The sequence below is a fragment of the Salpingoeca rosetta genome (genome assembly GCF_000188695.1).
Source record: "Salpingoeca rosetta unplaced genomic scaffold supercont1.15, whole genome shotgun sequence".
In the NCBI taxonomy this organism is placed as follows: domain Eukaryota; class Choanoflagellata; order Craspedida; family Salpingoecidae; genus Salpingoeca; species Salpingoeca rosetta.
Genome location: NW_004754919.1, coordinates 1,318,094 through 1,331,326, shown reverse-complemented (window position 1 = coordinate 1,331,326; position 13,233 = coordinate 1,318,094). Strand labels below are relative to the sequence as shown.

Below are 13,233 nucleotides of genomic sequence, written 5' to 3'. Positions count from 1 at the left end.
ACATTCAACACAAGCACACGCACACACGTCCAGCGCGGACACATTGACCGCGACCCCAGATACCACCTGCCCTGATAGCGCTGCGCTGGACAGTGAGCGCACGGGTGTCCCAGAGGGAGTAGAATCGGCCACTGAAAGGGGGCGACATATCCGAGGTGCGTCAGCACCATCAGCCCGGGGACAGCAAGCGCAAGCGCCCCGTAGAAGACAGACCACGCCAGCGTCTGGAACTCTGCACCCGACAGCGGTTGGCGTTGTGTTGTTGTTGTTGTTGTTGTTGTTGTTGTTGTTGTTGTTGTTGTTGTTGTTGTTGTTGTTGTTGTTGTTGTTGTTGTTGTTGTTGTTGTTGTTGTTGTGTGTGTGTGTGTTGTTTGTTGTGTTGTGGTGTGTGTGTGTGTGTTTAATCGACAGTCCAATATGTGAACATGTATGTGAGAAAACAAAACAAGAGGGTGTATGTTGGTGTGTGAACATACACGCGAGGTGCATGTACATGTGACCGTATCATGCATCAGTGCGGCCTGTGGTGCGAGCGAGCGCAACCTCATACGCACAAACACGCACAAATACGCACAAACACGCACGTGCGTGCACAGACAACAAAACTTACGGGCCTTAGAGACCTTGGTCTGGACATACGAGACAAACTGGTAGATCTGGCAGAGGCCAAACATGCCAAATGCAGCCATGTGCTCACTCGTCTTGAGCGGCAGAAACCCGACAAACGGAATCTAAAGGAATAACAACAGTGGTGGCGGGTTGGTGGTTGGTGTTTGGTGTTAGCGGTGGTGGTACTTGTATGGTTGAGTGGTTGGGTGGGGAGCGTGGGGTGTGGCGGAGCGGAAGTTCACGCTCACGTCCACGATTTACAGCAGCAACAAACAAACAAACAAACAAACAAACAAACAAACAAACAAAGGGATGCGAGCAAGCCACCTCCCCCCCCCCCACCGCCGCCGCCACAATCACGTGCATCGATTGCCGGACCTGCATGGAGAGGATGAGCCCGAGGATGTACCAGGTGGTGTAGGCCGTGTACACGCGCGACGTGAACTTGCCCATCACCATCAGCGCAAGCACGTGCAGCGGAATCAGGTTGGTGATGAACACATACCCGCCTGAACAAGAGGGACGAGGGGAGGAGGGGGTGTGACGTAGCGATGGTGTGAAAAGGGGTAAACGAGTTGTGGCGGTGTAAAAGAGCGGAGACAAAAAAAAAAAAAAAAAAGGTGTCTCAACGATCATACAAGCAATCAACAACACAGCAAACACCATACTCACCCAAAGCCAAGCGAGCAAAGCAGCAACACAACAGGCACATCACCACCACCACCACCACCACGATGCTCAATGCTCGTGTCGTGTCGAGTCGTACCCCATGCGCCGACCATGTAGAAGTAGACGAGGGCGCAGAGTGCGGCCCACGCCACGCTGCCAGTCTTCACCCCCTTGATCCACAGATAGTACGTCGTCTGGTGGCACGCGTGGTGTTTGAGGGGGGGGGGGAGCATGAGCACATGAGGGTAGCTGTTGAGAGCAAAGGCACATAAACTGCATATCGCACACACACACACACACGCGCGCGCGCGCACACACACGCGCACACACACACAACACGCGCACAAACCTACACACACACGAACACGCGCACGCTTGTTGATGCGGTGACTGACCATGAGCAAGCAGATGGCGATGCCTTCGTTGTCGTACGAGCCCGCAACGGAGCGTGAGATGTAGCCGGGGACTGGGCGGCGCAGCAATGGGTACAGGGCAGAAGGAGGGGGGCGGGGCATGAGGTGGTGTATCAGCAGGTGCAAACCAAACATGGAGGGGGCGGGGGAAGCACGTGTGCAACACGTAGGCAAGCAAGCATGCGACATAACACAAACATACGCAAGCAAGCTGGAGATTCACACATAACAAACATGCACACACGCACACACACGCACACACACACAGAGTCGCAACACAGACACAACCACAGCACACACAACACACACACACACACACGCACACAAAAATACGCACGCACACAACATGTGTCTGACCAATGCCGATGAAGGCTGCTGCAAAGAGGCCTGCTGCGTCGTTCCAGACCTCCTTGGTGAAGGCAAACGTGGCCAGAGCAGTCAGCCCGCTGAAGAGCGGCGCCAGGAACACGCAGATGTCGCGGATATGCACGGGAATGTGCAGCAGCGAGTTGAGCACAAAATGGATGGTGCCGGACGTCACCATCAGGCCAGGGTACACCTGACACGCAACAACGACAAGGGCGGGAAAAGGGAGGGGAGTGATGAGTGGCAATGCCAAACGCAAGGCATGCTGGTTAAACGGGTCAAGCGTGGGCAGTGTGTGTGAAGACGAGCAAAGTGTGAAACAGAGGGGGGGGGGGTGAGTGAACGGAGCGGGTTGGATCGCTTCACGCGCGTGGAACGCACCGTGCCACCGACAATGCGGCCGAGGGGATACCAGGCACGCTCATCGAACCAGTTCCAAAACTCGTAGAACCCGTTCTCCGTCAACTGCGCTGTGGCGCGGTAGTTGAACCTGAGTTGTGTGTGTATTGTGTGCGAGTGCGTGCGTGTGTGTGTGTGCGAGTGCGTGTGTGTATTGTGTGCGAGTGCGTGCGTGTGTGTGTGTGCGAGTGCGTGTGTGTGTGTGTGTGCGAGTGCGTGCGTGTGTGTGCGTGTGTGTGTGTGTGTGTGTGTGTGTGTGTGTGTGTGTGTGATAACGGTGAGAAAAGCTTGTTGTCTGCACACATGTCCCCCACACACATGTAGCGCATGTAAGTGAACCGGTGCATGCTTGCGATGTCGCTCGTGGCACGATGCGCTGCCGTCCGTACCAGGGATCAAACTCGTGGATGATGCTTTCGAATCGAACGACGGCGAAAAGGCGGCTGCTGAACGCAACAGCTGCGACGAGGGCCAGGATAACCACCTTCAGCAGTGGTCCGACATACCTGCAAAGTTGCAAAACACGCAACCAAACAAAAAGCATTCACACACCACACCACACACCATGCACGTCAAGTCATCGCGATTAGCAGGCGCGTCAGCGAAGACGCACAGTTGCAAAGATGCACCACGCGAAAACAAATCACAAGCGCACACAAGCACCACGCGAAAACAAATCACAAGCGCACACAAGCAACACACGACCAAAACACACACACGCGCGCACATGCACTGCTGCTGTACTTACTGGGACACCATGATGATGGAGCGGTGGGTGGCAGCACTGACATACAGTCTTCCTGCTTGCTTCTTGCTGCACACGCTAATGAAACAACAACAGCCTCTCCTCTCTTCTTGTGTCCTTCGCTGTTGTCGTCGTCGTCGTCGTTCACTGAGATTGACGAAATTTATCGGAAATCATTACTCAAAAAGGGTGCACAATTCTTTATTGTTGACGAGGCTGATGAGGAGAAGCAGAAGAAGCATCACCACCACGACCGCCACCCCTGTGACCACGACCACGACGACCACCACCTCCTCCTCTTCCTCCTCCTCTGCCTCCTCTGCCCCTTCCCCCACGACCACCACCGCCGCCGCCCTCTGTTGTTGGCATTGGCGGAAGATCCTGGCCACGCTGCAACAGCTTGGGCTGCGGCTCGTGTTGCTGTCGCTTCTTCCTGTTACGATCACGGCCACGGCCACCACGGCCACCACGGCCACCACCACGACCACGGCCACGTGCACTGCCCGCATCACCATCATCATCACGATGCACCTGCTGCTGTGGTGTACCCTGTTCACCATCCTTGCGGGCGGCCTTGTCGCGTCTTCGCTCCCGCTGCCGCGCACGCTTCTCCCGACGCTTCTGCTGCTCATCGCTAGCGTGCCCACCACCACCACCACCACCACCAGCGCCGCCATCAGCACCATCGCCAGCGCGCTCGCCACCGTCGCGGGCACGGGCAGCACCGCGTGCACCTGGCGGTTGGTAGATGCCGCCGCCACGTGGGGTCCGCTCCTTGCGCCGCGATCCACGGGACGCATCGCCGCCATCACGCTGCTGCTGCTGCTGCTTGGGTTTTGTTGGCGGCCGTTGCTGCTGCTGCTGCTGCTGCTGCTGCTGCTGCTGCTGCTGCTGCTGCTGCTGTTGCTGCTGTTGCTGTTGTTGTTGCTGCTGCTGCTGTGTAGGATGGATGGAGGGCTTGGTTGCTGCCTGCTGATAGAACGAACCAGAAACATGATTGCGATGGGTGCGGAGTGAGACGGGACGTGTACACGGCACACCGCGACATGGCAACAAACGAATAATCAAGACATTCACACCCAACTCAACACACACACACACGCACGCACACACGCACGCACACACGGGCATAGCATCTAGGATGCAATCACATTCTGGCACGACGTACCGCTGCGGCCGCTGCCTCCTGCTGGGCCTTTGCTCGCTTCTCTTTCTTCCTGTCTTTCTTCTCCTTCTTCTTCTTGTCTTTCTTGTCTTTCTTCTTGTCCTTCTTGCGTTTCGGCTGCACCCATCAGGCACGCAGGTGAGTGTGAGGTGAGTGCAGGGTGACGGTACGTGGTGCGTGATGTGTGAGTGCAGGGCGAGTGCGCATACGTGGTGCATGCTATGCAGGGCGAGTGCGCATACGTGGTGCATGCTATGCGCGCATGCTTATTTGCATACATGTGTGTGTATGTGTTGGCGTGGTGCAGTGGAACAAACAACGTGCACGACGCACCATATTGGTTTTCTTGTCCAAGTTCTTCACATACAGCTGCAGCGGTGTTGACGCAGCCAGCTCTGTGAAGACGACAACGATAGTGTCAATGAAGGCAATGGTCAACTGAGAATGAGAATGACGGCGAGAATGAGAGCAAGCATGAAGGTGGTGGTGTGCGTGAATGTTGTCGACGCATACCCCCCCCCCCCACACACACACACACGCATGTGCGCGTACAGAAGGCATGGCCCCAACCTTCTTCCTCCTTGAGGGCCTGTTCCTTCTGCTTGAGCCATTCGTTGAGTGACGGCAGCGGCTCCGGCTCCTTTGTCAGCTCCTCCAGAAACGCCTTGTAGTCGTCATCTGGTGTGCGCGCGTGTGTGTGCGTGTGTGTATGTGTGTGTGTGTGTGTGTGTGTGAGCAAGACTGTGCAAAGTATGTTCACGAGTGCAAGCAATTCACACAAACACACGCAAACGCAAACACGCACGCACACACACACACACACACACACACACACACACACACACACACACACACACACACACACACACACACACACACACACACACGCACACGCACACGTCTCTTTTTACCCTGAGTTGTTCTTTGGGTGGTCGCTTCTTCTTGTGCGCTGCCACCATCGTGTCGTCTCGTTCCACGTCAAAAAAACCAAAAGCTACTTGGGGATTTCAACCCGCAACCTTCATAAAAACGCACAACACAATTTTTTCTGCTGACTGTGCATATTTCTTTTGCTTGCTCGTGCATCCGTGCAACCAAAACAAAACACCCGCAACCCCTAAACAATCGTGTTCCTCCTCCTGTAGTTGCTCACGCTGTTGTGTGTGACGTCGTCCGTTGCCTTGCCCGTTGCTTCTGCTTTTTCTGGCTGCGGCTTGCCTCGCGCCGTGGGCACTCACAAAGGTCACACGCACAAGCAGCGCGCACACGCCCGTTCGTCCTCCATTTTGGGGTTGCTGTCAAAATCATCGCCACCGCATCCATTCGTTTGCCCGCTCCCACCCCGCTGCGCGACCTGCACGCACGCGCCTGCGTGCCACAAGCCAAGCCAAAGCGACACGAAAGGGCGCTTTTTTTTTTCTCCGGTTCTTCTTTCATCTTTCTGCGTCCTCGCCTGACTTCTTGCTCGCTCGCTCGCTTGCTTGTCGCTCCAAACGGATCAACGACTCAGACAATCACACACGAGAAGGACAGAGATCATCGCATCAAGAAGAAGCAAAAGAAGGCACGCGGACACGACGCGCGTCGACAACCACCCAATACAGGTGCGTGTGTAGGAAGAGGCTGTGCTGTGCTGTGGCTGTGGTGGTGTGCTGTGGTTGTGCGTGAGGTGAGGTTGCACGCGAGAGCGCGCGCGCGTGATGATATCAGCATTCATTCCGATTGTGATACGAATGAACAGGCTCGTGTGTTTGGTTGGTTGGTTGGTTGGTCGTGCCGCTGTTGTTGTTGTTGTTGTGTTGGCCTAGCGAGGTTGTCATGTCACCACCATCCCCAGCACAAAGAATCGTCATCTTTGGGTGTCTGGGTGTCATGTCACAAACGACTCTCCCACCAGCAAACAAACAGTCATGTCTCACGACTTGTCACTTTTTCCGTCGGGTCTTGTCTGTTTGTTCTGTCGGCTGGATGGTGTCTTATCTGGTCTGCCTGGTTTTTTTGGTGTCATCACCCGCCCGCTTTCCCACTCGCTCCTCCTCGCCTCCTTTGTTCTCATTTTCTTGCACGTTTCTGTTTCTGCTCCTTTCACATTGCCCTTCCCGCCGCGTCAGGCAGCGGCTGCATCACGCAACCCTCACACGTCTGCCGCATGTGCCATTTCTGTGCTGCAACTTGCTTGCCTCCGCTTCTTGTTGTAGGCGCACACGATCTTGCTCCCCGTCTCCAGCTTGGGGCTTGAACGAACAGTGGTGGGGGAGAAAGGCTGAAGAGCGACATAAGCCAACCTGCTGGCCTCACTCACTGCACGGAGCCCAAGCTCGCTCCTCCCTGCTGTTGTTGTTGCAGCCGTCCGGAAACCAGCACCAACAACAACAGCAGCAGCAGTACCACAACCAGCAGCGCTGTCCTCCAATGCAGCGACAGCACTGCCAACACTTGACTCTGCTTTTCAACTCATGACCACCCCCAGCTCGCATTTCTTCTTCAACAACAATGTCTTCAACTCACAAGCATCGCATGGAGATGGCCCACACCAAAGACAGCAGCATCGTGCTTGATGCAGCCTTTGAGCAACCCATTGCCCAGCAGCACCCCATCAGCGACCGCCAGGCCGAGCAACAACGACCAGCACCACCACAGCAGCAACCACAGCAGCAGACCACCATGCACCATCACACCTTTGCCCGCGATGACAGTGGCGAAGGCAACGATGATGGCGATGGTGACCATAAGCACGCAATGGACACAACCCACAGCAACACCAGCGCCGACTTCAGCATGGCTGCATGCACCGACAACAACAACGAGGACGTGTTCAGCGCAGAGGAGGTGCGTGCAGCACTGGCCCTCACCCGAAACAGACGGAAGCCCGCTGCACCCCCGTCATCGTCGTCCATCACTGCAACCGCTGCAGCTTCCAATTCACCACCCACGACTTCCGCCGCCGCCACGGCCACCACCGCCATCGCCACGGCGACGACAGGCGCACCTGCGTCCCCAGCGAGCACGTGCACGCAGGAGATGGCAGCCACGCCGCCACACAGCGGCCAGAAGGCGAAGAAGGCCAAGTATTCAGCTTCGTCCCCTCCTTCAGACCATCAACACCAGCAAGAACAGCTTGGTGGGGACAGATATGAAAACCAGCGTCCCGCCATGTCCGCAACAGCAGAACAAGGCAGTGTGCGTGCCACCACCGCCACCGCTGCTGCCACTGTGATCGACCTTGATCCCAGCAGCACGTGCGCGCCCGCCAAGGCGTTTGCTGCCGCGGATGCGTGGCGGGCGTCGCTGTTTGGTGTGGTGCATGCTGCGCATCAGGACGTCCACAACCTCGCCCACGCCGTCGCCGTGTGTGCACATCGCCAGCGCGACGACCGCATTGCCTGCCTCCGCCACAGGCCCGCCCCTCCTGCTGCCGACGATAACACCGACAAGGATGACGACAGCCGTCTTGATGTGACCACGACCCCCCAAGACCAGCAGCAGCAGCAGCAGTCCGTGGTGCCAGCTGCGGATGCCACCGCAACAGTGCTCTCATCATCACCATCATCATCATCATCAGCAGCACCAGCAGCAGCAACAGCAGTGCTCTCATCATCACCATCATCATCAGCGCCACCGTTGCTGTCGACCGCGGCTCCAGCTGTGAAGCCGCCCACGCCGCCGCGTGTTGGCAGTGGCGACGAGCCAACGAAGCGCCGCAAATCTGCCAACCTGGACCAGATGCACGGCTTTGACCGACAACAAAAACAGCAGCAGCAGCAGCAGCAGCAGTCGTCGCGATTGCATCCTGCATCTGTGCGGCGGCACTCTGCGCCGCTGGTTGCCAACTGGTTTGCACAACAGCTGCTCAACTACAGGGCTGCGCACCAACCACCGCACCAGCTCACAGCGGCACTGGCTACGATGGCAGCAGCAGGCAGACAGCAACAGCAGCAGTACCATCAGCAAGTTCATGCTGATGTATCCAAGCAGCGGCAGCCACTGGGAACAATCCACACCAACGTTGCTGCTGCCATAGCGACATCGCCAACACGGGCATTCGAGGATGTTGTGCGGGATGGCGCAGCGTCACCGTCGCCGCTGCACATGCTGGCCACGCGCCGATATTCTGCACCAGCATGCACAGGTTTCGACGCGGCGATGGCAGCAGACGGGGCCTGTGCTGCCGCACACATGTCCCGAACTGCCGCACCGCAACGCAGCGAACAGGACGCAAGCATCAACACTGGTGCACACCAACGCCGTCAAACCGAAAACGTCCACACCCTGCACCACGCTCGCCCCCATCATCATCATCAGCAGCAGCAGCAGCAGCCTTACCACGTTCTTGCTGCGTCGCTGGGCGCATCGCGTCGAGGCAGCCTGGACACGGTCCTGGAACACGCCACCATGGGCCCTCCATCCTCGTCAGCATCGCCATCGTCATCGCCGCTCTCGTTCAACCATCACCAGCATCATCAGCATCAGCATCATCAGCATCATCAGCATCAGCATCATCAGCATCAGCACCAACAACATCAACATTATCACCACCATCGTCATCTTGGTGGCGCCAGCTCCCAGTCTGACCTTGACCGCGACCACAACCACCACCGCCATCGCCCCAGCTATGCAACGCACCGCCACCACCGCCACAGCTACCACTTCCACAGTGACACCAACCCCTTGTTCACGGAGCGCGCAAGGAGCGCCGGCGCAATGTTCCGCGGCAACGGCGCCACCGCCACCTTCGCTGCCACAACACCAACAGCACAAACCCCGCCGCCACCAGCACCCATCCGTCCGTCGTCGCAGCCGTGCGCGTCTTCGGCGATGGTGTCTGCTCGTCGCTCGTCGCTGCCAACGTTTCTCGATGGGCGCGGGTGCACTGCCCCGGCCGCATCGTGGCTCGTGCCGCCATAGCCTTGTGATGTTTTGTGTGTGTGTGTGTGTGTGTGTGTGTGTGTGTGTGTGTGTGTGTGTGTGTGTGTGTGTGTGTGTGTGTGTGTGTGTGTGTGTGCTTGTTTGTGTTTGTGTTTGTGATATGCTTCTTGTACTCGTGCTTTCACGACAATTACCCGCATGTGTTGGTTGCTTCATTCTTGATTGCATGATACGAATGCCTGTAAGCGAACAACCAAACTGCTTTTGTTCTTATGGACCTCAACGTGATTACGTGAACGCATACGCGCCACCTTCTTGGTTGCCCTTTGTCTTTCTGTCCTTCCTTTTTTCTTTTTTCGGTTCTTGGTGTCGTCATCGTCATCATCGTCATCAGCATGAGCATCGCCACTTACGGCACATGTTTCTTCTTCTTCTTTTGGTCTTCCCTTTGCTATTCATGTGTGTGTGTGTGTGTGTGTCAGGGACAACTTGCTTCTTATGTAGGACTTTCAGCCTGTTACCTCTCAGTCAAACAAATACAGTCAGTCGTACATACTGCGGCAACACGAGCAATGAAGCAATCGCAATCGTTCTGTTCCCCACATCACGCAGAGCACATGCACGGTGCCTGGTCGGTGTGGTGTGTGGTGTGCTGCGCGTTCGTGCCGTTTTGATTAGGGTTGGGTTGTGCTGGCAGCAAGTGCAAGGAAGCACACACACGCACACATGCACGACACGACGCGACTCGACACGCCACCGCTCTCCACTGGCACATGGCATGATAGGCACATTTGTCCGGCTCATGTTCAGTTTATGGTAAGGTGTGACACAAAAGCAAGAGCGCACGCGGATACAAAGGAGAGGAAGGTAATGGTGAAGGTGAAGGTGAAGGTGGCGGTGGTGGAAGTGGAAGTGGCTGCAGTTGATGTGTTGCAGTCCGTGGTAGTTGTGGAAGCAGTGGACGGGGGACATGGAGAAGCCACGAGGTGTGTATGTGTGTGTGTGTGTGTGTGTGTGTGTGTGTGTGTGTGTGTGTGTGTGAACAATGGCAGTTTACTGCTGCTCAATGTAGTTGCTGGGGATCATGCCCGTCTCGCCAGTGCGCTCAACGGTGCCCTAAATGCAAAAGAAAGCGGGATACACACAGTCCAAAGCAAGGCAATAATTGAGGTGAGGCGCGGTGAGGGATGTGCGTGCAAACGTGCGCAAGCTGCGCAAGTGGTCGGTAGCAATGACTTGAGAGTGCAAGTGAGGATTGACAAAGAGACAGCCAGATATGAGCACAGAGAGAGAGAGAGAGAGAGAGAGAGAGAGAGAGAGAGAGAGAGAGAGAGAGAGAGAGAGAGGAGAGAGAGAGAGAGAGAGAGAGAGGAGGGAGTAGAGAGAGAGAGAGGAGATTAGGGAAGAAGGGCGGAAAGCGCGTGGAGACAACGATTCCAAGCAAAACAGGCATGATGGAGGCGCACCTGAGCCCAGCCTTCGTCGATAATCTGGACGTTGATGATGACATCGCCCTCCTGGAACGAGACCTCGTCGCTGTCCGCCGCGTCGTAGTCGTACAGCGCACGCCACTTGTCCTGCACGCAACAGCAAGGGTGAATGGGAAAGAGGCGGGGGGGGGGGCAGGCCAAACGGTGAATGCACGCAACAGAAAAGGAGTGAGCGGGCAAGGAGGAAACGAAATGGGAGGGCCACGATGAGGTGACATGAAGTCAACAAACCGCAGAGCTCATGGCCAAGGCAAGCCAAACAACGACACCAGAGGCGACAGCAAAAGATGCGTCCAAACACACACACACACAGACACACAGACACAGACACACAGACACACACACACACACACACACACACAGAAACACAGGAGGTGAGTGTAACGTACGCCAGCGGGGGCCTCTGGCTCTGGCTGTGGCTCCGGCTCTGGTTCAGCCTGGGGCTCCGGCTCTGGTTCAGCCTGGGGCTCCGGCTGTGCTGGTGGCTGGGACGCCTCGGCACCACCCTCGGCCTTTTCAATGTAGTTGCTGGGGATCATGCCGCTCTCGCCAGTGCGCTCAACGGTGCCCTACACACACACACACACACACACACACACACACACACACACACACACACACACACATGACATGAAGCACGGATGATGGCGATGTGCGACGTGTGAAAAGAGAGCTGGATCGCTTCACTCGCATGACGAAACACACGCCGTCCTTGTTGCAAACACACACCGTTTTGTTTGTTCTCTTTGATCCCCTTTCTCACCAATCCCCCCTCCAGCGGACCAAGAGGAAGACCACGCACCTGAGCCCAGCCTTCGTCGATGGTCTGGACGTTGATGATGACATCGCCCTCCTTAAACGAGACCTCGTCGCTGTCCGCCGCGTCGTAGTCAAAGACGGCCACCCAGCGGTCTCCGCCAGCAGGGGCCGGCGCCTGGGGCTCGGCCTGCTGCGGCTCGGGCTCAGGCTGGGCAACAGGCTCAGGCTGAGCAGGTGGTGCGGCAGGCTGGGCTGGCGGTGCGGCAGGCTGGGCTGGTGGCGCGGCCATCTTGGGGGCCTCCTGCTTGTAGGAGACGTTGCTGGCGAGGTTAGCGGCACGCTGCGCAGACTCCATGCTCTTGTCAGAGGAGGAACCGACATAGTGGCCCTTGGTCTCGTTGTACTGCTTCTGGTACGTCACCACACTCTGGCGCTCCGTCTGTCGTTCGTGTGTGTGTGTGTGTGTGTGTGTGTGTGTGTGTGTGTGTGTGTGTGTGTGTGTGTGTGTGTGTGTGTGTGTGTGTGTGTGTGCGTGTGTGTTGGGGCAAGCGACAAGTGTAAGGCGAGGGCGGCGGTGAGCCATGGCAGCATCAAGGAACGAGCGGTCGCGAAAAAGCAGGGCAAGATTTAGGGATTTGCCAGCCAGGCGACACACCTGCTTCTTGAGACGCATGGACTCGGGTGTATCGGCGACCTGGGTTGCCCGCTGCTCGGGGTAGTGCCTGTGGGGTTGAAGGAAGGCACCAAACCCAAACCAGGTGAGGATGTTGTGGTGAGTTGTGACTTGGATGGACGGTTGCCGGCGTGCATGCAAGGTGTCTCCTGGAAAGCGGGTTTGCCCAAGCAAACCTGTCTGACTTTAGCAGCAGGCGGCACACAACAATCCAAAGCAAGCTTACGCCTTGCAGTAGGGCTTCTTGTCAAAGCCACGGTACGTCTTCATGGTCAACTTGGTGTGGCAAATCTCGCAGTTGAAGCACGACGTGTGCCACAGCTGGGGTGTGCGTGTGTGTGTGTGTGTGTGTGTGTGTGTGTGTGTGAACATTGAGTGTGAGGAGTTGCTAGTGGGTGGTTGGAAAGCAAGCACTGCTTGTTGGACCAGAATGAGCACCAAGAGGCCTTCTACACCATCGCCACGCACCGCTCTGCCGCTTTTTTCCTCGTCACTGACGCCACCACCGCACCCTCGATCAAGTGACGCGAGTCTGAGTGTGAATTGAACGCACACACCTTGTCGAGGCACTTGAGCTGCTCCGTCGGGTAAACGGACTTCTCGCAGCGGGCGCACTTGGGCATGGGCTATGCGCACGCACAGGCACACACACACACACGCACGCAAGCGCACACATGAACACACACAGGCACAGGCACAAGGCACGAAAACCAGAGGTGAGCCAGGTGCACGAACAGAGCGCGAGCAGCACGATCCCATCAGATGCGCGCATCAACGTGCACGACGTGCGTGCACGCATCACTCACAGGGGGCTTCCACGGCATGGTGACGGTTGTGGTTGGAGGGATCGACGAGGAAGGAGATGCAACGAGAGGAAGAAACTGCTCGAGAAAGAATGGCGCACGCAGTGGTTGTAAGGGGGAAGGGGGAGGGGAGGCGATTGGTGTGACTGGGTGCAGTGTGTGTGTGTGTGTGCGTGCGTGTGTGTGTGTGCGTGTGTGTGTGTGTGTGTGTGTGTGTGTGTGTGTGTGTGTGTGTGTGTGTGTGTGTGTGTGTGTGTGTGTGTGTGTGTGTGTGTG

General features: G+C 56.8%; 4 protein-coding genes across 4 annotated transcripts in view; 1 reads left to right on the top strand and 3 right to left on the bottom strand.

The window, feature by feature from the left end:
- The window catches only part of PTSG_06075 (uncharacterized protein), a gene marked incomplete at its 3' end in the record, with an annotated part of 6,356 nt that extends 2,993 nt beyond the window's left edge, over window positions 1-3,363 (bottom strand). Inside the window, exons 1-9 of the mRNA XM_004992914.1 lie at window positions 3,205-3,363; window positions 2,846-2,962; window positions 2,439-2,547; window positions 2,049-2,250; window positions 1,674-1,744; window positions 1,376-1,472; window positions 988-1,118; window positions 611-731; window positions 10-232 (exon numbers count right to left, since the gene is read on the bottom strand). Coding sequence (XP_004992971.1) covers window positions 10-232; window positions 611-731; window positions 988-1,118; window positions 1,376-1,472; window positions 1,674-1,744; window positions 2,049-2,250; window positions 2,439-2,547; window positions 2,846-2,962; window positions 3,205-3,215 — 1,082 coding nt within the window. The 5' untranslated portion in view covers window positions 3,216-3,363. The remainder of the gene's footprint in view (window positions 1-9; window positions 233-610; window positions 732-987; window positions 1,119-1,375; window positions 1,473-1,673; window positions 1,745-2,048; window positions 2,251-2,438; window positions 2,548-2,845; window positions 2,963-3,204) is intronic.
- A 25-nt stretch (window positions 3,364-3,388) lies between these two features.
- Window positions 3,389-5,325, bottom strand: PTSG_06074 (uncharacterized protein; the record flags this gene model as incomplete). The annotated part of the gene is made up of 5 exons (XM_004992913.1): window positions 3,389-4,173; window positions 4,370-4,483; window positions 4,700-4,761; window positions 4,937-5,030; window positions 5,278-5,325. 5 exons carry the CDS (start codon window positions 5,323-5,325, stop codon window positions 3,403-3,405), a joined length of 1,089 nt encoding a protein of 362 aa, XP_004992970.1. The 3' UTR covers window positions 3,389-3,402.
- A 766-nt stretch (window positions 5,326-6,091) lies between these two features.
- On the top strand, window positions 6,092-9,271 carry PTSG_06073 (uncharacterized protein; the record flags this gene model as incomplete). The annotated part of the gene is made up of 1 exon (XM_004992912.1): window positions 6,092-9,271. Exon 1 carries the CDS (start codon window positions 6,860-6,862, stop codon window positions 9,269-9,271), a length of 2,412 nt encoding a protein of 803 aa, XP_004992969.1. The 5' UTR covers window positions 6,092-6,859.
- Window positions 9,272-10,610: 1,339 nt separating this feature from the next.
- Window positions 10,611-13,233, bottom strand: part of PTSG_06072 (uncharacterized protein) — a 3,252-nt gene continuing 629 nt past the window's right edge. Inside the window, exons 2-8 of the mRNA XM_004992911.1 lie at window positions 12,961-13,035; window positions 12,712-12,780; window positions 12,381-12,475; window positions 12,137-12,203; window positions 11,525-11,920; window positions 11,112-11,291; window positions 10,611-10,809 (exon numbers count right to left, since the gene is read on the bottom strand). Coding sequence (XP_004992968.1) covers window positions 10,630-10,809; window positions 11,112-11,291; window positions 11,525-11,920; window positions 12,137-12,203; window positions 12,381-12,475; window positions 12,712-12,780; window positions 12,961-12,978 — 1,005 coding nt within the window. The 5' untranslated portion in view covers window positions 12,979-13,035 and the 3' untranslated portion in view covers window positions 10,611-10,629. The remainder of the gene's footprint in view (window positions 10,810-11,111; window positions 11,292-11,524; window positions 11,921-12,136; window positions 12,204-12,380; window positions 12,476-12,711; window positions 12,781-12,960; window positions 13,036-13,233) is intronic.